The sequence below is a fragment of the Daucus carota genome, chromosome 8 (genome assembly GCF_001625215.2).
Source record: "Daucus carota subsp. sativus chromosome 8, DH1 v3.0, whole genome shotgun sequence".
NCBI classification, from domain to species: domain Eukaryota; kingdom Viridiplantae; phylum Streptophyta; class Magnoliopsida; order Apiales; family Apiaceae; genus Daucus; species Daucus carota.
Window position 1 is genome coordinate 26,831,959 of NC_030388.2, and position 22,921 is coordinate 26,854,879.

The 22,921-nt window shown below is 34.3% G+C and overlaps 5 protein-coding genes across 7 annotated transcripts; 2 read left to right on the forward strand and 3 right to left on the reverse strand.

Annotated features, from left to right (window-relative positions):
- Positions 1–1,264: 1,264 nt before the first annotated feature.
- LOC108197728 (F-box/kelch-repeat protein At3g06240) lies at positions 1,265–2,822 on the reverse strand. Of its 2 annotated transcripts, none has more exons than XM_017365420.2 (2): positions 1,717–2,822; positions 1,265–1,571 (listed from the first exon to the last, which is right to left on the reverse strand). In XM_017365420.2, the coding sequence occupies exons 1-2, from the start codon at positions 2,675–2,677 to the stop codon at positions 1,507–1,509; spliced, it is 1,026 nt and encodes a 341-aa protein (XP_017220909.1). In that variant the 5' UTR covers positions 2,678–2,822; the 3' UTR covers positions 1,265–1,506. The 2 variants fall into 2 exon arrangements, with proteins under 2 accessions (XP_017220909.1, XP_017220910.1); XM_017365421.2 differs by having other exon boundaries at positions 1,305–2,151; positions 2,350–2,820.
- A 9,648-nt stretch (positions 2,823–12,470) lies between these two features.
- Positions 12,471–14,078, forward strand: LOC108199692 (F-box protein At1g30790). Its single transcript, XM_017367632.2, has one exon. The coding sequence runs from the start codon at positions 12,519–12,521 to the stop codon at positions 13,743–13,745; it is 1,227 nt and encodes a 408-aa protein (XP_017223121.2). The 5' UTR covers positions 12,471–12,518; the 3' UTR covers positions 13,746–14,078.
- A 1,614-nt stretch (positions 14,079–15,692) lies between these two features.
- Positions 15,693–16,883, reverse strand: LOC108198458 (F-box/kelch-repeat protein At3g06240). Its single transcript, XM_017366214.1, has one exon. It carries the CDS (start codon positions 16,881–16,883, stop codon positions 15,693–15,695), a length of 1,191 nt encoding a protein of 396 aa, XP_017221703.1.
- A 1,441-nt stretch (positions 16,884–18,324) lies between these two features.
- LOC108198459 (putative F-box/kelch-repeat protein At1g12870) lies at positions 18,325–19,542 on the forward strand. The gene has a single exon (XM_017366215.2). It carries the CDS (start codon positions 18,325–18,327, stop codon positions 19,540–19,542), a length of 1,218 nt encoding a protein of 405 aa, XP_017221704.2.
- Positions 19,543–19,870: 328 nt separating this feature from the next.
- On the reverse strand, positions 19,871–22,575 carry LOC108199695 (F-box/kelch-repeat protein At3g06240). 2 transcript variants are annotated; one of them, XM_017367636.2, is made up of 3 exons: positions 20,851–22,575; positions 20,332–20,543; positions 19,871–20,198 (listed from the first exon to the last, which is right to left on the reverse strand). In XM_017367636.2, the coding sequence occupies exon 1, from the start codon at positions 22,324–22,326 to the stop codon at positions 21,142–21,144; it is 1,185 nt and encodes a 394-aa protein (XP_017223125.1). In that variant the 5' UTR covers positions 22,327–22,575; the 3' UTR covers positions 19,871–20,198; positions 20,332–20,543; positions 20,851–21,141. The 2 variants fall into 2 exon arrangements, with proteins under 2 accessions (XP_017223125.1, XP_017223124.1); XM_017367635.2 differs by having other exon boundaries at positions 20,332–22,575.
- Between the last annotated feature and the right edge of the window lie 346 nt (positions 22,576–22,921).

The following is a 22,921-nucleotide window of genomic DNA, read 5'->3' on the forward strand; positions in this document are numbered from 1 at the left end:
TTTGATTTACGGTGACTTAAATGAGTTTCTGATGAGATGGGTGCATCAAACGAGATATTTTGACATAATGGTGGCAAGTTTAATATATATAAACCCCGTTTTCTTATGGGTTAATTATCTAGTTGGTCACTGAAGTGGGCTTAATGTATCAAGTTGGTCACTGAACTCAAAACGGTATCAAGATAGTCACTGAAGTGGCTATAAATATCAAACAAGTACCTTGAAACATGAGTTCAAGTAATAAAAATATTATTTATAAAGTTTCACACATCATTTTTCAATGTTATCACAACCAACTGAAAGGTTATGACTTCTAGTATTTATCATAATATATTTAGATTTTATCAAGTTTATTTATTATTTATTTTTATTATATAGTTATTTTCTTTGTTTTAATTAAAAAAATTATAAATAAATTTGATAAAATCTAAATATATTATCATAAATAATAGAAGTCATAACCTTTCAGTTGATTGTGATAACATTCAAAGATGATGTGTAAAACTCTATAAATAATATTTTTATTACTTGAACTCATATTTCAAGATACCTGTTTGATATTTATGGTGACTTTAGTGACCATCTTGATACCGTTTTCAGTTCAGTGACCAACTTGATACATTAAGCCCACTTCAGTGACCAACTCGATAATTAACCCGTTTTCTTTGACAATGCAGGCTTATATACCTTAAGCATTAATATCTGTTCTAATAATTCTCAGCATGAGCCAGAGGCGAACCCGAGTGTCCCGGGACAACAGAGGATAAGCCCACCACTGGGCTATCCGTTTTCTTATTAAGCTTATTAGGTATACTTTCTTTCACTGTAGAGACACAACATCAGTCATCAGAAACTGGGAAGCCAAAACAGGAGAGAAGCGAAGCGGCTGGGAATATAAAAAGCCATCCAATAAACTAGAAACGCTTGTTGCTGAGATTATGATTTAACCGTCACTTGCGATTTAACGTGACTTATAATTTAGCGTGATTTTTTTTATATGACAAGTTGAGAGCTTAAAATCTCTAATTTTAACTTATTAATAATTTATGAGTTATTAAAAATATAATAATAAAAGTAAAAATGATTTATGAGTAATTTATAATTTAGAAGTACTATTTATAAAAAAAAGTCAAAAGAAAATTAGTCACCGTAAAAGGTACTTCAAACTAATTTATAATAAAGCCTTGAGAACTTATGATCTCTCCCTGGTGTTCCTCAACCTAAAAATCTTAGGAAATTGGGAGATAACATAGAAATATCAACATTATTACTATATCAACATTCATATGATAATAAGAAGAAGAAACCAGAAGAGTCTTAAAACATTACAAATAACAAAATATCACACCAAGCAATACATCAACCAGAATAATCTAAACAAATTCAACAAAACACTAAAGCATCACTTCCACCTCCCTTGTGGCTACTACTTCCCACCATTATCATTAACTGGATAATACTTTCATTCATCCATTTCCAATTCCCATTCTGAAGATTCATGCGACCTCAAAGATGATGCAGCCCACTTGATTCGTTTGAATCCTGTGAGTGAAACCAAGCTTTTCGTATACCTTAAAAATGTGGAAGGTGCATAGTTAGGATAACTAGGGACTTTTGTGGTTAATTTCTTGTTCGAGTTATACAATAACCGCTCATCACCAAACAGTAAGAATTGAATATTGTTAAAAAGACCCTCAACATTGTCAAACGACACACCTACATCAAGACCGAGCACTTTAGTCCATGATGCCTCAAGTCCACCGCCAGAAAGACATGCCTCATTGTCTAATGTCCACAAGTTAATCTTCTCGCTGCCCCTAATATTATCATAAGAAATGAAGGCAATAGTATCCTTGTATTGAGCGATGTGCGTTCCACGACAACTCTTAACATCATCAGAACCAACAGGGAGCTTAATATCACAAATAAACACCTCTTTGTTTAAATCAAAAGCAATCATACCTTTGATATAGTATCCCGTTGCTAACAGAAATCCGTGAAAGCATACATGAAATTCAACATGTCCGGAGATATTAATAAGCTCGTGCTTAATCTTTCGCCAATCATTTCTGTTTGAAGAATAGACCTCGGCACATCCAGATATAACTTTAACAACTTTAAAATCCAAGTCAATGTTATCAAACCCAAAGCCTGAAGCAACACCATATATAGTATCATCGGGTATAGTATAAAGGGGAATGAGCTTGGACTGCTTAGTGGCAGGATTCCAAAGATAGAAATCATAATTATTTTTGGCAGCACGCCATCTGTAGACACAAACCGAAACACAAACAATACCACATTCCGAACCAATAAGTTGAGAGTAGGCTGGCTTAAAGGGATACTCACCTTGCGAGTAAGGGAAATGCAAATTCTCTAAAATGCGACTCGAATCGAGGTGATAGAGTGAGAATTGGCCGTCCTCTTCGTCGTCGGGGTCGCCTGATTCATGGTGAACGATGAGGATTTGATCATCTTTAGGAGCAATTGCGAGATATGATAAGGCGAAACGATGACTGGAAATAATGGACAACCATGTTTTGGACACCGATTTGAATCGGAGTAACGACTCCAACGGAAGGCGGAGGAAAATCTCAGTCCACAGATCATCAGTGAAATTACTCATAACCAGTTCCCAGGGTTTTGATGCTCCCTTACTCCTGTTATTTTCATCCATATTCAAAGAGCTTTGCCGCAAAATTAGGGTTTAGAAATAAAAGAATCGAGATGAAGGAGTGTTTTCTGATTATAGAGACACAGGTACAAGAATTGGGATGCTAAAAGAGGCCAGAAGCCAAGCGGCTGGGAAGATCATAATGGGCCGGGTTGTGATTTAAATTTAAATATTGTTTTTAAATCAATTCTGAATTTAAACGGATTTTTGGTTGGTGGACTTTAATTGGTTATATATATTGAGTGGAGTTTTTTGGGGGACAAAAAATTGTGGAGTCTTGGAGACCACCCTTATAGCCATTGGATGGAAACAAAATCCAACGATCCACCTTATATCCGCGCTCATAGATTTTTTGATACTTTTTAAAAATAAAAAAAGAAAACACATAATGGGTGTATACAGTTCTGCAGTTCCGATTTGAGCGGTTATCAAAATCCCGCAAACAGCTCTCTTGTGGAAATCCGCCGTTACGGAGCAAGCGAGGCACAAAATCTGGATACTCTCTTTCTTATTCAAAGCGATTTCTTTGTTCTTCAGAGAACATTGACTTGTCCTGTACAAACAAGTGCGGCACCGGTGAGTACCGAGTCGAAATATAGTCTAGGTACTGCACTTTTGCCTTGTCCTAGATTATCTTGTAACTGTGTTCTGCATGTCAATTTTAAGGTATTATATGTTTATGACATGGGTCTTTTTATCTCTCACTGCGTTTTCGATTAGCATTCGGCGATTTGATTAGAGGCGATTGTGTTTTTTTTTATTGGACAAAGAAGGGGTTGCATATCAGTGTTTGATGCTAATTCTTTGTTGTTAATGTATATTTTATTAATTTTGCGGAACAAAAGTTTGTGGTACATCACTGATTCAATTCAATTTGATAAATGTTCTGCATTTCGAGTGTCGCGAAGCTTATGACCAAATTGGGGTTTTAAGAAAATGTTGGTACTATGTATGACTGATGAGTTTGTGACGGTCTATAATCTTTCAAGTCTTGCACTGGGGAAATTGTTTTTAAAGTATTATTTTTTTTGGGTGGGGGACTATGTGATGAGTTTACAACAGGGCGATTAGTAGCGTGCTGCAAAGGATTGCATTTTATTTTGAGTATCATATGATAAAGATGTTTTGTTCTGAAGTCATTAAGCAGGTCAAGTGATGCACTTTGTGTTGGAGTAATTCGAATGTATTTCTTAAGTCCTGCAATGATTCAAATTTTTGTAAGTTGTTGTTTTAATTTGTAGCTTCCTTTAATTTGTATGTTTGTACCGCTTGATATTCTATGTTGTTTGGCACGTATCCCGTTCTCTAAATTTTATTTTACATATCGATGCTGGATTGCAGATTATCAATTTCCATCGGCTTAGGTTTGCATGACTAATCTTTTTCCTTTCACATGTAGAATATTTCTCTTAAACAAAGTTGTTACTTGAGGGTGCATTTATCCATTTATTATTATGAATCCATCGGTGTGTGCAAATGTTAGGGGTAGGATCCAATCAAATTCTGCGCATTAAAACAAAGAAGCTTGTCAGGATATAGGCTGCTTTTTACCTACATATTCCGTGTTGTATTTATATAATTGAGATTCTTTATAAAAGCAATTGCACATACACATGTATCCAGTATTTAATGGAATGTCATTGTCTTTCAGAAGCTTGTAGGTTCTTTTAGGTGTCCATTATACAGGCTTATATATACTCTCTTGAAATCTTGTTTTAGCTGATGACATGTAGAAAATGCAGGACACGTGTTATTTCTACTAATCCCAGGGGAAGAGTTTTTTGAATGATGACACTCCATGTTTTTGTCTTGGTGCAGGGAGAAAGCGCAGCAGCAGGCTTATTGGAAGCCCTTGAGTGTTTAATTGGCTGAAGAAGCAGCCCGTCTTTGTTAATCTAGTTGAAGATCAAAATGTTAACAATACAACTAAGGTGGACGGAAAAACCAAGTCCGGGAAAAATAGGGGAAGTTTGGGAGTACCATCTCCTTATGGTGACGAGTGCCTTAGAAGATTGGAGACGAGCGAGGAAGATGACGTTGAAAACTCGAAATAGTGTGAATACATGATTTGGAACTTAATTTTTTATTGTGTAATTTTTAGACAGGTAGAAAGTAGCAGAATATTGTCCCTTCACAGGTTTTGCTTAATGTCCCTTTCATATCTGAATATACTTCTGCGCCAAGTAAACTATAAGTTTTGGCTTCTGTTTCCATTGTTCGATGATCTGAATAGATTTTTTTTGGAATACTGAGTGAGGACGGCTTGACTACTAATACAATACCTCTTGGCCAAATTACATTGAAAGAACTAGCAATTCTGATCCCCAATAAAGTATCTGCAAAAGCAACAAATTTTTTTTCACGTTACTTGCTACGCCCTTGCATATACCTGACTGAAATATATAAGCATGCCTAAGCCAAACTAGAATATAGGAACAATGTTGGAAAATCACTCAGTGTGTTACATGCTTTGGTTGTCTTCAGAGGATTTTTTTTCTTACACTGGAAGAACATTCTTCTTATAGGATGCCATGAATTTATATGTCATCTTCATGCTATTCTTCTGTCCACATTCTTCTCTACAAATTATTATTTGTTGTGGCTGAAGTTTTTAGAAGTAAAATTATTTGGTATCCTCTCGGTCCTATTACTTAGTAGTACAAGGAAGCAAGTTCTGCTACCTTGTTATTGTCATATGTCTTACTGTGGCAGACTTGTCATATTTTCCTGCAACTAATTTCAAGTCGGTTAGAGTTGAAAGAGAATTTTTTTTAATTAAAAAACAATATAATTTCTAGTCGTTACAAACATTTTTGTATATAAAGCAGAGCAGGATCAGCTAGGCCTTTTCTTGACTCTGTTTGGTACAGTGCAGTGAGTTGGAGAAGGTTCCACCGGTCCTGTCCCTCAAAGGAAGCAATTAAAAAAATGCAACAACTCCATTTCAGTCAAGCAGTAAAATTTTAAAATTCACTATGTTGATATTTATAGCCAGGCCTTGAGATCAACCACATTAGCTTATGGTTTAGTAATATACAGTCTTGTTTCTTATCCTTCAGCTCTGCCTATCACTTCGCCCCCAGCACCAGAAAACCAAAAGATCAGGCACCTTTATTGTCCCCCAGTAGTACTCTTACACCATCGCAGCCAAGTAAATTTTCTTTTCCCACAACTTCTCCCTGCATCGTTCCATATGTCCCACCAAGTGCTTCTCAGGGACAGCCACCGCCTACTAAAGACCCTGAACTGGCTCCCGAAGATCCAGGTAAACAGTTGAATAATAATTAACCAGACTTTAGCACCACCAGGAGTGACAACTACTTTGGGGCCAGAACTTTGGGGTATATAGATTCACCTACATCAACAATATCATCTATGCTCTCCTCATCAATCTCACCACTTTCATCATTAGAATCTCTAAATGAATGCTCGGAATCGGAACTCTCAATATGAGTGACATCCGGAGCACCTAAAAAGAAAACACTTTCAAAATTAAATCCTAAACCAATTTAGTGAACACATGTCATGTCGTGCAAAACAACAGAACAAGGAACTGAACAGCGAACGAACAGGGAGATGTTTAAAAAAAATGAAAGCCGAACATAAGATTACTAATAGAACAAAAGACAAACACCTACAACACGTATTACACACAAAAATTTACAGTATTAAAAACTCTAGGAACTGAATCAATGAAAGTAAAACAACAAATTACTATGAATTACTTACTCCCATCTGGATTCTGATTAGACATTATAATTACGTGCAACAAATGAATGATTTTATCGTCGCTTTAAACACAGAGACGAAAGGGTGAAGAGAGATTATAAAATGATAGGAAGAATGCAGGACACCATTGCAGGCTCTACTCCTGAACTTGCTCATGTTGTTGTAACTGCCGCATGACTCACGATGCGGGCTGAGACAATACAAAGAATCTTTGCGCGGCTGATTGTATCAAATTACAAATAAAATATTTGTTTTAAAAAACAAAACAGTAATACTCCCGTCCGTTGGATCATCACTAAATGGAGGGCCTAGATTTGGACTCCAAGACTCCAAACAATTATAGGACTCCAAATAACTTTTGTCTATATATATTTATATAAATCTCTTGAGTTATAGATATTTTTTTATCTTTATCTGAGTATAGTTAAATATTTACTCAATTTTAATATTTTCAGCAAAATCCTTTTCATTTAAAAGACTGTCAAATTTAATTTAGATTTAAAAAATATTTTAGTCACTTAGTTTGAAATAAAATACTCCTTTTGTCCCATAATAAAAGTCGTTTTGAATTTTTACATGTAACTTGAGGTGTAAAAAACATAACTCTACATATTATTTTTTAAAATTTCTTTTTATAAGTAAAAATTTAATATCTAAATTTTTATTCAGGGAAAAAATTGAAAAATAATATGTAGAGATTTGTTGTTTTTACATATCAATATATTTGTGAAAAGTTAAAGCGACTCTTATTATGGAACCGAAGGAATATCTCTTTTATAATCATAAAAACACGCTTTCAAGGAACCTGTAAAATATTTCATCATTTTTAATTTCATTTAAATTGTTATATTAGATCAAATAATTAGAATAATTATTATTAATTATTTTATAATGATTTATTTTGTCGACTAAATTTATAATTTCAAAGATATAAATATATTTAAAATTAATTTTATCAAATAAAATCTCATGCAATTTGTGATTGAGTAATTAGTTCAAAATAAGATGATAAATATTTAACATTTAAAGAAATATGAACTTTTATATAGATGCATTATTTTCATCCAAAATAGATTACTCAAGTTCAAAATAAGATGATATATATTTTAATATTTAAAAAAAATGAATTTTATATAGATGTCTTATGTTAATACAAACTAGTGTCAAATATATTTCTAAAAAGTTTGAAATGGAATAATATGCGTTCAAATACATGTCATATTGATCACTCATTTTTTTCGTCTTTTTTATTCTTTCAATTAAGGGTTTACAAAATAAATAAAATTATTAATATTTTCTGTTTAGAATATATTTCATTTCAAGATATATATTATTAGTAGACCTGATAAACAGTTCGGGTCATGTACTTTCATGTTTTCATGTATTCCACAACAAACCTGAACCCGAACTGTTTCGGTTTCGTGTACCAATTCTGGGACACGCACACGAACTGAATTATTTCGTATTAACACGAACCGTACACGTTAAATACACGAAACGTCTCGTGTACGTTCCATGTACCACGAACGGTCCGGATGAAATGTACACGAAATACACATTTGCACACGAAAATACACCAATTTCACAATAAATCTATTATTTTTACAATTTTTCTGTGACAAACAATAGATTAGACATATAATAAATTCATAAGATAACAGAAATAAAATAACATAATTGAAATTAATTATTGAATATATAAGTTCACGTAGTTTGCAGGCTATTACGTGAGCTCGTGGGTTTACCCAATGCGCATCCGAAGGATAGCGGCTGCGGTTCCTCCGTTAAAAAAAAAAGTATAATATATTTTTTAATTTATATTTATTTATTTAGTTCGTGTACCTGTATTAAAAACCGAACCTGGCACTAATTGTAACATGTATTTTTTGTGTTCGTGTATTTTCGTATTCGTGTATCGAATATTGAAAACCAAATCCAAACTTTTCGTGTCGTGTTTCGTGTACCGAATTGTCAGGTCTAATTATTAGTATGATTTCTATTATTTTAGAAAAAATTAAATTATTTTTGTTATTTCTTGTTTGATAAATGAGTTAATTTAATAATAAAAAATCATACGGTATCTACACAAACAGTCGTTTCGAACAAACAAAACACAGAAACAATCACTGATTAATCCATTCTTCTCGAAGATAAAATCACATTCTTCTTTGGAGATAAAATCACGTGATTTGTTTTTTTTTTTTTTTTTTTTTTTGAGAATCACGTGATTTGTTATTTTATATTTTATTTATAATGTAAAATTGGAAATTTGTAATATGTTACCTGAGTTAATTCCTCCAATAGCACGGTCAAGATCATTTATCCTCTTTAACGACAGGGTCTTGTAATATACAGGCATCACATACACAAGTTGTGATGGCTGCTGATGATTAGGACCTGAGAATGAAAAAATAGATACTAGTATCTTGGTGGCAACACATACACAACAGCCTTTACATTGTGCAAAGCTGTTCAGAAACCGTACAATTAGTGTCGCTGTCTAATAGCAAATTCTTATTATTAGCAGATCTGAATGGCACCGTTTACTTATCCAACTTAGTATCTGACAAAGCTACAAAATGCAATATTGATGCTTGCAGTTAGTACTTGATTCATTCGTTTGGATAAGACATGAATTTACAATTAGGTTTCTCTAGTGTGTGCCCATGGGCACATGCTAGAAAAACCGTTTACAATTACATCATAATTAGATGAAATAATTCATAGCTTTTCTGACTGAAAGATATGAATTATCAAAATATATCTTTGTTTAATGAAATAACTTTAATCCTGGCTTTCAGCTACTGACATTAACGCTGGTGATTATCACAGGATTCAAATTAATTAAAACTCTGCTTAGTTATTCAACATATTACATTTATATCTCCTATATATGTGTATACTCATTCAATTCAACTGATAAGTGATCACCTTGTTTTTCTTAGCAGTACTGTACATAGAAAGTTGTCATATATTTTGATCAGACCAGATGCACTCTGAAACCCTTTGTGAAGGGTCAGTACATGCAAATATATAATTAAAACAACAAAATATCGCATTAAGCAATACATTAACTAGTAGAATCTAAACAAATTCAACAAAACACTAAAGCAAAAATTCCAACTCCCTTGTGGCTACTCTTTCCACCATTAACATCAATCGGAAATACCTTCACTCATCCATTCTCAACTCCCATCCTGAAGAATCCTGCAACCTCAAAGATTAAGCAGCCCACTTGATTCGTTTGAATCCCGTGAGTGAAAACAAGCTCTTCGTATACTTAAGAGATTCACAGTGTGCAAACTTAGGATAACTAGGGACTTTCGTGGTTAATTTGTTATTCGAGTTATACAATAACCCATCACCTCTTACGTCAGATAGTAAAAATTGAATATTGTTAAAAAGGCCCTCAACAAAGTTAAACGACACACCTACTTCAAGACTGAGCACTTTAGTCCATTATGCCTCAACTCCACCGCCAGAAAGACATGCCTCATTGTCTAATGTCCACAATTTAATCTTATTGTCCCAAATACTATCATAAGAAATGAAGGCAATAGTATCCTTGAATTCAGCGATGTGCGTTCCACGACAACTCTTAACATCATCAGAAGAACCAACAGGGAGCTTAATATCACAAATAAACACCTCCTTGTTTAAATCAAAAGCAATCATAGCTTTGATACCACTGATACCACTATAGTATCCCATTGCTAACAAAAATCCGTGAAAGCATACATGAAATTCGATGTATCCGGAGATATGAATAAGCTCGTGCTTAATCTTTCGCCAAGCATTCCTGTTTGAAGAATAGACCTCGGCAGAAAGACTTCCATATATAACTCTAAGCCTAAAGCAGCACCAAACATAGTAGCATTGGGTATAGTATAAGGGGGAATGAGCTTGGACTGCTTACTGGCGGGATTCCAAAGATATAAATCATCATTCCTCGGCTTGGAGACACAAACCGAGACAAAGAATCCCACATTCCGAACCAATAAGTAGAGAGTAGTCTGGCTCAAAGGGATACTCACCTCGCGAGTAAGGAAAATTCAAATTCTCTAAAATGCGCTTCAAATCGAGATGATAGAGTGAGAAATGGCCGTCATCTCCTACTTCGAGATGATAGCCTCTTTTATGGTGAACGATGAGGATTTGATCATCTTTAGGAGATGTGATAAGGCGAAACGATGACTCGAAATAACGGAGAACCATGATTTGGACACCGATTTGAATCAGAGTAACGACTCGAATGGAAGGCGGAGGAAAATCTCAGTCCACAGATCATCAGTGAAATAACTCATAACTAGTTCCCAGTGTTTTGGAGTTCTCTTGGTCTCGCTATTTTCATCCATATTCAAAGAGCTTTGCCGCCAAATTAGGGTTTGGGAATAAAAGAATCGAGATTGATGATTGTTTTCTTATTAAGCTAATTCTCTTTTTACTTTAGGACAGAACCGTGGGAAGCTAGGAGTCGGACAGGAGAGTAAAGAAGCGGAGGACTTCAATGGGTCGGGTTTTGATTGGGCTGAGCTTAATTCAAATTTAAATATATAAAGTTTTAAACTAAACTCTTTTTTTTTTAGCAAAGTTTTAAACTAAACTTAAGTTTATGGGACTCTTAATTGGGTGGAATTTTGTTTGTTATTTAAATTCATATATAATGTAGTTCAAATATATTTCTAATTTTATATTTATTTGAATATAGTTTATGTATTTATTCAACTTTAAAATTTCAAGTATATTAGTAAAAAAAAGGGCTTTTTTTATTTATAACCACGTTTTCAATCTTATTTTCAAAAATACCACCTTCTCCAATCTTATTTTCAAAAATACTACCTTCTCTAAAATATTTTCAAAAATACTGTGGTTGCATATGCAACCATATATGCAACTGAATTCCTGATTTCAAGTTCCAGTTTTCAAATGTCATTTTCGACCTCATATTTGGAATCCATATATTAGATTGCAATAAAATCAACTGAATGCAACCTCATATGCAACTAAATGCAACCTCATATGCAACTAAATGCAACTGAAAACTGTAAGTTACAACTGATGTATGGCTGCCCCTGGCAGGGCCATTAGATTGCAATAGAATCAACTGAATGCAACCTCATATGCAACTGAAAACTGTAAGTTACAACGGATGTATGGTGTGCCCCTGGCGGGGCCATTAGATTACAATAGAATCAACTGAATGCAACCATATGCAACTGAATACAACCATATGCAACCATATATGCAACTACAATTCCTGATTTCAAGTTTCAGTTTTCAAATGTCATTTTCGACCTCATCTTTGGAGTCGATATATATTTTTGAAAATATTTTAGAGAAAGTAGTACTTTTGAAAATAAGATTGGAGAAGGTAGTATTTTTGAAAATAAGATTGAAAAAACAGTATACAAGATAATTCCCCTAAAAAAAATTCAAGTAAAATACTTTTCCTTTAAAAATAGTAATATCTTATCAAAAAATTTTAATTATTTAATTTAAATAAAACACTTAATTTAGATATAATATAAATTTAAAATTATTTTAATAAATTTATATAAATTATCAGGCGATTTGACCGCGATTAACTAGTTCCAAATAAGGTGATAAATACTTTAATGCTTATAGAATAATGAAATAAATTTTGTCATAAAATAAATATGGTTATTAATCTTTCTATTTGAAATATATTTCCTTCTCATCATCAAATATAAAAAAATTCCTATTTTTAATAAATCATATTTATATACTTCTAGGATATACACTCCTCAATTAAGAAAGTCATGTCAATTATTTATTTCATTACATCAAGATAATTTTCACTTAACGAACTAATCATTTTATATCTAAAAATATTTTCCCATAACTTAGACCTTATTTTTGGTTCATCATCTACATATAATTATTGTTAAGAAATATATTAGTATCCTTTACAAGTAGTACTATTTATTTTATGCACGTGTAAAACGACTCTGTTCTGACAAAAAAAAGGTCTGACTGTTGATATATTTAAGGGGCTTCTCATTCTCATAATTGTCTCTTATGAATTCTCAGTTGTCTTATCATGTCATATAAACACCTATTGCTTTCAGGCAATAATTTTCGAGTCTCTAGAAATATGAATGAAAAAAACAAGAGGAAGAGAAGTTGGGAAACAGTGCTGAGTGAATTTACAGATGATCTGTGGACTGAGATTCTCCTGCGACTTCCAATAAAAACATTACTTCAGTTCAAATCAGTTTCTAAATCATGGTTTTCCATTATTTCTAGTCATCGTTTCGCCACATCTCACCTTGCAATGGCTGCCAAAGATGATCAGATTCTCATCGCACACCATGATGTAGGTGATTATGAAATGGAAGACGAGAACTCCTTTTCACTCTTCCATCTCGGTTCAGGTCGCATATTAAAGAATCTCGGATTTCCTTTTTCTCAAGGTGAGTATCCTTCAACCGAAGAATTTTCTAGGCTTATAGGTTCAGATTGTGGCATTGTTTGTGTTTACGTCTCCGTCTCAGCCTGGCGTGCTACTAAACAAGATGTTGATATATATCTTTGGAATCCTGCAACTAAACACTCCAAGATTCTTCCCCCACACACTACTGTACTTGATCATAGGTCAAATATGGCTTTAGGGTTTGGTTTTGATCATGTAGACTTGGATTTTAAACTTGTTAGAGTTGTACCTTGTGATCTATCTGCCCCGGTCCATTCGACTGAGGCCAATTTGGCTGAGATCTATTCTTCAAACAGGAATGCTTGGCGAAAGATTGAGCCTAAGCCTAGTGATGTTCCCAACGAAAGTCGTTTCCGCCTATGCTTGCCCGGATTTTTGTTTGCCATAGGATATAATGGTCTGATCGTTTTTGATATTAACAAGGAGGTGTTAATTTGTGATATTAAACTCCCTTTTAGTTCTTCTGAAAAAAATTATTATCCTCAAGAAACTCATGTCAGGGACTTTAAGGATACTATTGCTGTGATTCTCTCTATTATGTATAAAAGAAAGATAAGCCTTTGGACATTAGACGACAAGGCGTGTCTTGCTGGTGTTGGAGTTGAGGCATCATGGACTAAACTGCACGTTATTGATGTAGGTGTTCGAGTAGTACTATTTGAGGGCCTTTTTAACGGTGTTCAGTTGTTACTAAGTGATGAAGATGATAACAGGTTGTTGTATGATTTGAATAACAAAGCCACCACAAATGTCCATATTCCTGATTTTTTTGTTATTGGTGGTTTTTTCAAGCATACGAATAGCTTGTTTTCACTAGAAGGATTCAAACGAATCAAGTGGGCTGTTGAACATTCAGAGATACAGATGAATGAAAATATCGCCGACTGATGAAGAGTAGTAGGTGGAAGTGATGCTGGAGATGATTTAGTTTTTGTTGGCCGGGTGCCAGTTGATGCCATGCTAGTTTGAAATATTGTTACCTATGTATGTTTTAACTTTTAAGAGTTCTCATATTATTTTTCTATTAATTTTACTAGTATTAATGCTTTTGGGTTATATTCCAAATTCTTGTTAATTAAATTTCTTAAGCTGCTCTCAAACCTCAGACGCTATCATCACTGCCATCAACATTGTACTTTTTTAAAAGCCTATCATCACTGCTATCTATCTTCAATCCTCTGTTTTCCCATTTAATTTATGTATATGTAATTTTATAAGAGCCTATTACATGGCAAACAAAAATCCGTGCATTACATGGATTTCATTGTACGAAATATTACAAGTTTGTAGCTGAATCATTCCCCATTTTTTCTTATTACTAGAATACAACTCGGCGGAGGGATTGTCTTGTCTGGTGCAACTCTCACAACTTTAAAATCTAAACGAGATCATCTTTGGGAGCAATTGCGAGGTGTGATTTGGCGAAACAATGGCATGAAATAATGGAAACCATGATTTGGAAACCAATTTGAATCCAAGTAACAACTTTATCGGAAGGCACAGCAGAATCACAGTCCACAAATCATCTGTAAAGGTATTCATCAACGTTTCCCAAGTTTTTGCTGTTCTCTTGTTCTTGACTGATTCATCTATATTCAAAGAGCTCATATAGCAAAGCAAAGACAGGGCTTAAAAATGCTCAACGTAATCAGATTTCAGAATGATTATTTAACACGATTCCTTCTCTCTGTTCTACTCTATCATTAGCGGTTGATTTTCTTCTTCAGCTCAAATTTCAGCTAGCTAGCTCTACACCCGGCTACCACTATCTATAGACTCTTTCTGCGATTCCTTCTCTCTGTTTAACTCTATTCTCTTCAGTCTGTGACGCTTCTTTTCTTCTTTTCTTTTCTTTTGGTCAGAAGTCCTTGCCACCTCTGAATCTAAACATACACACGGCTGATATCATAGTTACAAATTGTTCTTAGTTACAATTTCCCTTAATTACTCGGATCCGAGCTAAAACTAACGACTGAAATGATTACATGCGTATTGACCTGTTGTTAGTCACAACTTTGTTATGATCACAGAGCAAAATTTTGCAAATTCTTCACTATAATTTCGCCTGTGACATGAAGCAGATTTGGACGACGCCCTTTACATATCCAAGTTGGTATTTAGCAAAGCTACAAAATGCAATATTGATGCTTAGCTGTTAGTACTTGATTCATTCGTTTGGACCCAGACATGAATTTACAATTTTTTTTATAGTTGGATGAAAGAATTGATAACTTTTCTGATTGAAAGATATAGATTACCAATATAAATCTTTGTTTAATTAAATAAGGCCTTGAGAACTTAGACCAACTCCAAGGCAATAGACCTGTCAGGTAAAACTGCTTATATGGCACCTACATGGCATCTATGTGGCACATTTTAGATAATAGGTAAAAATTCAACACTCCAACCATTACCACTTAGCAAAAAGAATATAGATAACTAAAATTGGGGTAACTACATTTGTAAAACCTCTAAAGCTATTATGTATAATTTTAGATAATTATACATAACACTTTTGGAGTGAAGATAGAACCTCTTAGCTATAATTTAGATTATTATCCCTATATTATATTATAGCTAACAAATATACATAACACCTTTGGAGATGCTCTTAAGAGTCTTAAAACATTACAAATAACAAAATATCACACCAAGCAACACATCAACTAGCAAAATCTAAACAAATTCAACAAAACACTAAATCATCACAAATTCAACAAAACACTAAACCATCACTTCCACCTCCCTTGTGGCTACTACTTTCACCATTATCATCAATCGGAAATACTTACATTCATCCTATCTCAATTCCCATCCTGCTGATTCCTGCAACCTCTACGATGGAGAAGCCCACTTGATTCGTTTGAATCCTGTGAGTGAAAACAAGCTCTTCGTATACTTAAAAATTGCACAAGGTGCAATGTTAGGATAACCAGGGACTTCTGTGGTTAATTTGTCATTCGAGTTATACAATAACCGACCACCACTTACACCATATAGTAAGAATTGAGTATCGTTAAAAAGGCCCTCAACAAAGTTAAACGGCACACCTACATCAAGACTGAGCACTTTAGTCCATGATGCCTCAACTCCACCGCCAGAAAGACATGCCTCATTGTCTAATGTCCACAAGTTAATTTTCGCGCTGTCCGCGATACTATAAGAAACAATGAAGGCAATAGTATCCTTGTATTGAGCAATTTCACTAGAACTACTACCATAGTCAAAAGAGCCAACAGGGAGATTAATATCACGAATAAACACCTCCTTGTTTAAATCAAAAGCCACCATACCTTTGCTACCAGTACTAAAATAGTGTTGAAGGGCAAACAAAAAACCATGAAAGCATGTATGAAACGAAATGTAGCCAGAAATATCAGATAGCTTTTGCTTAATCTTACGCCAATTATTTATGTTTGAAGAATAAACCTCAGCAGAACGAGTACGGAATATAAATCTAACAAGTTTAAAATCCAAATCAATGTGATCAAAGCCAAAGCCTAAAGCAGCATCAGTCGGATTATCATCGGGTAGAGTATACGGGGGAATGAGTTTGGACTGCTTAGTTGCAGGATTCCACAGATATAAATCATTATCATTTTTGGCAGCACGCCACTTGGAGACCCACACCGAAACACAAACAATACCACATTCTGAACCAATAAGTTGAGAGTAGGCTGGCTTAAAGGGATACTCATCTTGCGAGTAAGGAAAATGCAAATTCTCTAAAATGCGACTCGAATCGAGGTGATAGAGTGAGAAATGGCCGTCATCCCCTTCTTCGGGTTGGAGTGAATCATGGTGAACGATGAGGATTTGATCATCTTTAGGAGCAATTGCGAGATATGATAAGGCGAAACGATGACTGGAAATAATGGACAACCATGTTTTGGACACCGATTTGAATCGGAGTAACGACTCCAACGGAAAGCGGAGGAAAATCTCAGTCCACAGATCATCAGTGAAATTACTCATAACCATTTCCCAGGGTTTTGATGCTCTCTTACTCTTGTTGCTTTCATCCATATTCAAAGAGCTTTGATGCAAAATTAGGGTTTGGAAATAAAAGAATGGAGATAAAAGAAACTCAAAACCCTTTTCGCATTGTCCACAAATCTTTTGTGACTCGTAAAGTGAAAGAGGAGGACGGTAATAGGTCGGGTTTTGATTGTATTTAATTTAATTTAATTAATTGTTTAATGTAATTAGTAAATTAAATGTTTCTCTCAAAAAAAAAAGTAAATTAAATGTTTAATTTCAAAATTGTTTCGGGAAAAAAGTTTATTTTCAAAACACTTAGAATAAAAAAAATATAAAATTATGTGCATTTTGTTGTGAAATAAAATAATATAAAAGACTAGAATAGAGAAATGGTAAGTTCAAAGAGTAAGAGTTAAAGAGTTAGGAATACAAGAAGTCATCCATATAATTGTTCATAACACTCCCTCTTGAAGAATATGGATCATATTATTCCCTTTTTCTCTTTTTAGTTGTTCACTTTGCAAAAAACACACATATCAGAGCTAATAAAAGCATGGTAGAACCATGGTAGGACTAGGAATAAAAAATACAACCCAAGATACTACCTAGCAATACCAAAACATAGATACCTTATAAAGCTAGCTAATAACTTATCATAGAATATATGAATATGATAACTCATTCCTCATTCCTCTTTTTTTTTTTTCAATCCTTTTTAGTTAAGATGCAACAAAATAAATACTATTATTTTTTTTTCTATTTAAAATATATATTTCATCTCATCATATATGTATATAAAAAAATTCAATTTAAATAGATCGTCTTTGTATATTTCTATCCTTTTTTTTGTTAAAGAATTGTATATTTCTATCAGAAACACTCCTCAATTAGGAAAGTCATATGAACTACTCATTTTATTATGTCAAAATAATATATTACTATAATAAAATAACATTTCTATATAAAAAGATTTTTTTATGATCAAATAAGGTTTAAATCTTATCTTCGGTCGAGTTCTTCGTATATATTTATATAATTATTATTAAGAAAAATATTAAGAAAATAAAAATATTTCTATCGTAGATACAATCTCAATCTGCAAGTAAACAGTTTATTTTATGCATGTGTAAAACGACTCTTTTATGAGATAAAAAAATCTGCCTGTTGATATATTTAAACGTCTTTCTCATTCTCATATAGAGCGCCAGTTTGTTTTACGAAAGTGAAGGTGTTTTGATTTTCCACTTTTAAGAAGTCAGTAATGTAACTTCTCTCTCACATTTCTGATTTTTTTCAAATATTTTATTAACTTATTTATTTCTCACTTGTAATTCATTTCATTACTTTGCCCAAACGGTGCCGTAGTCTCTCATGACTTCTCAGTTCCGAGACTTCTCGGTAGTCGGTTCCCATATCATGTCATATAAACGCCTGTTCATGCATGATTTGTGTGCTTTCGGGCAATAATTTTCGAGTCTCAAAATATATGGATGAAAAAAACCAGAGGAAGAGAACTTGGGAAAGAGTGCTGAGTGAATTTACAGATGATCTATGGACTGAGATTCTCCTGCGACTTCCAATAAAGACCTTACTTCAGTTCAAATCCGTTTCCAAATCATGGTTTTCCATTATTTCTAGTCATCGTTTCGCCACATCTCACCTTGCAAATGCTGCTAAAGACGATCAGATTCTCATCGTACGCTATGATATAGATGATTATGAACTGGAAGATGAAGAAGACTATTTTTCACTCTTCCACCTCGGTTCAGGCTGTACATTAGAGAGTCTTAGATTTCCTTACTCTCAAGGTGAGTATCCCCCGCATATACCATATTGTAGGCTTATAGGCTCAGAATGTGGCATTGTTTGTGTTGAGGTCTCTGTCTCTCGCTGGCGTGCCACTAAAAAAGACGTTGATATATATCTCTGGAATCCTGCAACAAAGCACTCCAAGATCATTCCCCCGCATACTGTAGTCGATCAAAGGTCACAAATGGCTTTCGGGTTTGGATTTGATCATGTAGACTTGGATTTTAAAGTTGTTAGAATGGTAGCAGCTCCTCTATCCCCCACGGTCTATTTGGCTGAGGTCTATTCTTCAAACAGGAATACTTGGCGAAAGATTGAGCCCACGCCTACTGATTATCCGAACTACAATCATTTTGATGCATCCTTGCACGGATTTTTGTTTACCATAGGATATTGTGGTATGATTGCTTTTGACATAAATAAGGAGGTTTTCATTTCTGATATCAACCTCCCTTATTCTCTTGGCGATTATGCTTATTTTGAAACTCGAGTTACTGAATTTAAGGATAGTGTTGCTACCATTGTCTCTGTTATGTACAAAAGAAAGATAAAGTTGTGGACATTGGATGATGAGGCATGTCTTTGTGGAAGTGGTGGAGTTGAGGCATCATGGACTATAATGCAGGTTGTCCATGTAGGTGTGAGAATACAATTCGTTGAGGGCCATTTTAACGATGTTCAGTTCTTAATACTCGATGAAGATGATGACAGGTTTTTGTATGATTCGGATAAGAAAGCCACAAATGTCCGTATTCCTCCTTATTTTTCAGGTCATAATTTTTTCAAGTACAGGAAGAGCTTGTTTTCACTCGTAGGATTCAAACGAATCAAGTGGGATGTTTCATATTCAAGGCAGCACGATTCATCCGACTCGGATGTAGAAATAGATGAATGAAAATGATCCGATTGATGATAATATGATAATGGGACACCATCTCTTTCCCAGGAAAGTGGTTACCACAAGGGAATGATATTTTACTTAATGAGGATGAAGTTTTAGTTCCAGACAAGGAAATAATTATCCAATTGCTAATATGTGAGATTCAAGTTTCTGATATATATATCAGTTATTGTCCTATTTGTAGATGAGTCCTAATTTGGGTCTCTAGATAAATTTTTTGATTTGAAGAAGATGGTAATGGATGAGAGACACCACCACAGTATTAATGAAACAGGGATATTCTTAGCATGCTGCACTGTGTCAAAGTGTACACAACTAGGAGTGTGAAAAATAATCAACTGAAGTTACATAATGCAAGCATATATTGTCGTGTTTGATCTGGCAAATGGTAATCTACTCATAGTGTTGCACAAGACATAACATTATTAACAAAACCTACATTGTTTAACAACGATGATTTAAAATCTGCGGTGTTGAGGAAAAGGAAAGTCTAGGGCACCTTGACATGGCCCCTTAAATTCGAAGATTCGCCATTTTCTCTCATAGTTGTTCCTGCACACTATCCTGTTTTATACCTCTGCCAGCATTGTTTCAAACTTGCTGAATGCCTCCAGTGGTTCCACATCTGATGTCCACTCTGGACTGTCTCCCTGATCAAGATAGATATTATTTGTAGAATTTCTATTGTTTTAGGAAATATAATTTACTTTTATTGTTTCTAATTCTGAACTCCCCTGTATATTTTATTTATCATGTAAAAATTGGAAAATTGTAATATGTTACCTGAGTCAAATCACCACATTGTACAGTCAAGATCATTTTCTCCCCCATTCTGCACATTCCTCTCTACCCTGTTTTCTGACAGTCAAGATCATTTTCTCCCCCATTCTGCACATTCCTCTCTACCCTGTTTTCTGGTCATTTTTTCTCCGACACTCTCCTTGCCATCAGCAAGTCAACAAAATGCAAGTTATCCAAGCTGGTATTTGACAAAGCTACAAAATGCAGTATTGATGCTTGGCAGTTAGTACTTGATTCATTCGTTTGGGTTAGACATGAATTTACAATTATATCAAAATTAGATGAAATAATTCATAGCATTTCTGATTGAAAGATATGAATTATCAAAATAAAGCTTTGTTTAATGAAATAACTTTAATCCTGGCTTTCGGCTACTGACATTAACGCTGGTGATTATCACAGGATTCAAATTAATTAAAACTCTGCTTAGTTATGCAACATATTACATTTATATCTCCTATATATGTTTATACTCATTCAATTAAACTGACAAGGGATCACCTTGTTTTGCTTAGCAGTACTGTACATAGAAAGTTGTCATATAATTTGATCAGACCAGATGCACTCTGAAACCCTTTGTGAAGCATTAGTACATGCAAATATATACTTAAAACAACAAAATATCACACTAAGCAATACATTAACTAGCAGAATCTAAGCAAATTCAACAAAACACTAAAGCAAAAATTCCAACTCCCTTGCGGCTACTCTTTCCACCATTAATATCAATTGGAAATGCCTTCATTCATCCATTCTCAACTCCCATTCTGAAGAATCCTGCAACCTGAAAGATTAAGCAGCCCACTTGATTCGTCTGAATCCCGTGAGTGAAAACAAGCTCTTCGTATACTTAAGAGATTCACAAGGTGCAAAGGGAGGATAACTAGGGACTTCCGTGGTTAATTTGTTATTCGAGTTATACAATAACCGATCACCACTTACATCAAATAGTAAGAATTGAATGTTGTTAAAAAGGCCCTCAACAAAGTTAAACGGCACACCTACTTCAAGACTGAGCACTTTAGTCCATGATGCCTCAACTCCACCGCCAGAAAGACATGCCTCATTGTCTAATGTCCACAATTTAATCTTATTGTTGTCCCGAATACTATCATAAGAAATGAAGGCAATAGTATCCTTGAATTCAGCGATGTGCGTTCCAATAGAACTCTTAACATCATAAGAAGAACCAACAGGGAGCTGAATATCACAAATAAACACCTCCTTGTTTAAATCAAAAGCAATCATATCTCTGATACCACTATAGTATCCCATTGCTATCAAAAATCCGTGAAAGCATACATAAAATTCAATGTGTCCGTAGATATTAATAAGCTCATGCTTAATCTTTCGCCAACCATTCCTGTTCGAAGAATAGACCTCGGCCAAAAGACCTCCATATATAACTCTAACAACTTTAAAATCCAAGTCAATGTGATCAAAGCCAAAGCCTAAAGCAACACCAAACATAGTATCATTGGGTATAGTATAAGGCGGAATGAGCTTGGACTGCTTAGTGGCGGGATTCCAAAGATATAAATCATCATTATTTGTGGCAGCCCTCCACTTGGAGACACAAACCGAAACACAAACAATACCACATTCCGAACCAACAAGTAGAGAGTAGTCTGGCTCAAAGGGATACTCACCTTGCGAGTAAGGAAAATTCAAATTCTCTAAAATGCGACTAGAATCGAGATGATAGAGTGAGAAATGGCCGTCCACTCCTTCTTCGGGTTCGCCTGATTCATGGTGAACGATGAGGATTTGATCATCTTTAGGAGCAATTGCGAGATGTGATAAGGCGAAACGATGGCTCGAAATAATGGAGAACCATGATTTGGACACCGATTTGAATCGGAGTAACGACTCCAACGGAAGGCGGAGGAAAATCTCAGTCCACAGATCATCAGTGAAATTACTCATAACCATTTCCCAGGAATTTGATGCTCTCTTACTCTTGCTATTTTCATCCATATTCAAAGAGCTCGGCCGCAAAATTAGGGTTTGAAAATAAAAAAAATCGAGATGAATGAGTGTTTTCACGTTAAGCTAATTAGGTCTACTCTCTTTCAATTTAGATACACAGCTATGACTATAAGAACTGGGGAGCTAAAAGAGGAGAGGCTAGCGGCTGAGAATATAAACAGGCATCCAAGAAACATGAAACACCTTGTTGTCCCTAAATGTTTTGCATTCAGTCGGGAGAGGATGATGATGGGTCGGGTTTTGTTTGATATAGTTAAATATAAATTTAACATTTTCGGTTTCAAAATCAAGTATGAATTCACATAATTTCAAAAAGAAAAAAAAAGTATGAATTCACATATAATCTAATATGATATTTGATTAGGTGAATTTCTATTAATTATTTAAAATTGAATACTTTCTTTTACCCAAAAATATATTATCTTTATCTGAGTGGTTTAACTAATTATTCAATTTTAAAATTTTAAGCAAAATCTTTCCGTTTAAACAATTGGTACATTTTATCGAAACTAAAAATATATATATAATCATTTGATCTAAAATAAAACACCTCATTTAGAATCAAGGAATTCTATTTAAAGGG

Excerpts from the sequence above, each read along its gene's own strand:
- LOC108198459 (XM_017366215.2), top strand. The coding sequence starts at position 18,325 with ATGGATGAAAAAAACCAGAGGAAGAGAACTTGGGAAAGAGTGCTGAGT.
- LOC108199692 (XM_017367632.2), top strand. The coding sequence starts at position 12,519 with ATGAATGAAAAAAACAAGAGGAAGAGAAGTTGGGAAACAGTGCTGAGT.
- LOC108197728 (XM_017365420.2), bottom strand. The coding sequence starts at position 2,677 with ATGGATGAAAATAACAGGAGTAAGGGAGCATCAAAACCCTGGGAACTG. Across the intron at positions 1,572-1,716 it reads AGTGCTCGGTCTTGATGTAG|GTATACGAAAAGCTTGGTTT; the intron begins GTGTGTCGTTTG and ends CACATTTTTAAG.
- LOC108198458 (XM_017366214.1), bottom strand. The coding sequence starts at position 16,883 with ATGGATGAAAGCAACAAGAGTAAGAGAGCATCAAAACCCTGGGAAATG.
- LOC108199695 (XM_017367636.2), bottom strand. The coding sequence starts at position 22,326 with ATGGATGAAAATAGCAAGAGTAAGAGAGCATCAAATTCCTGGGAAATG.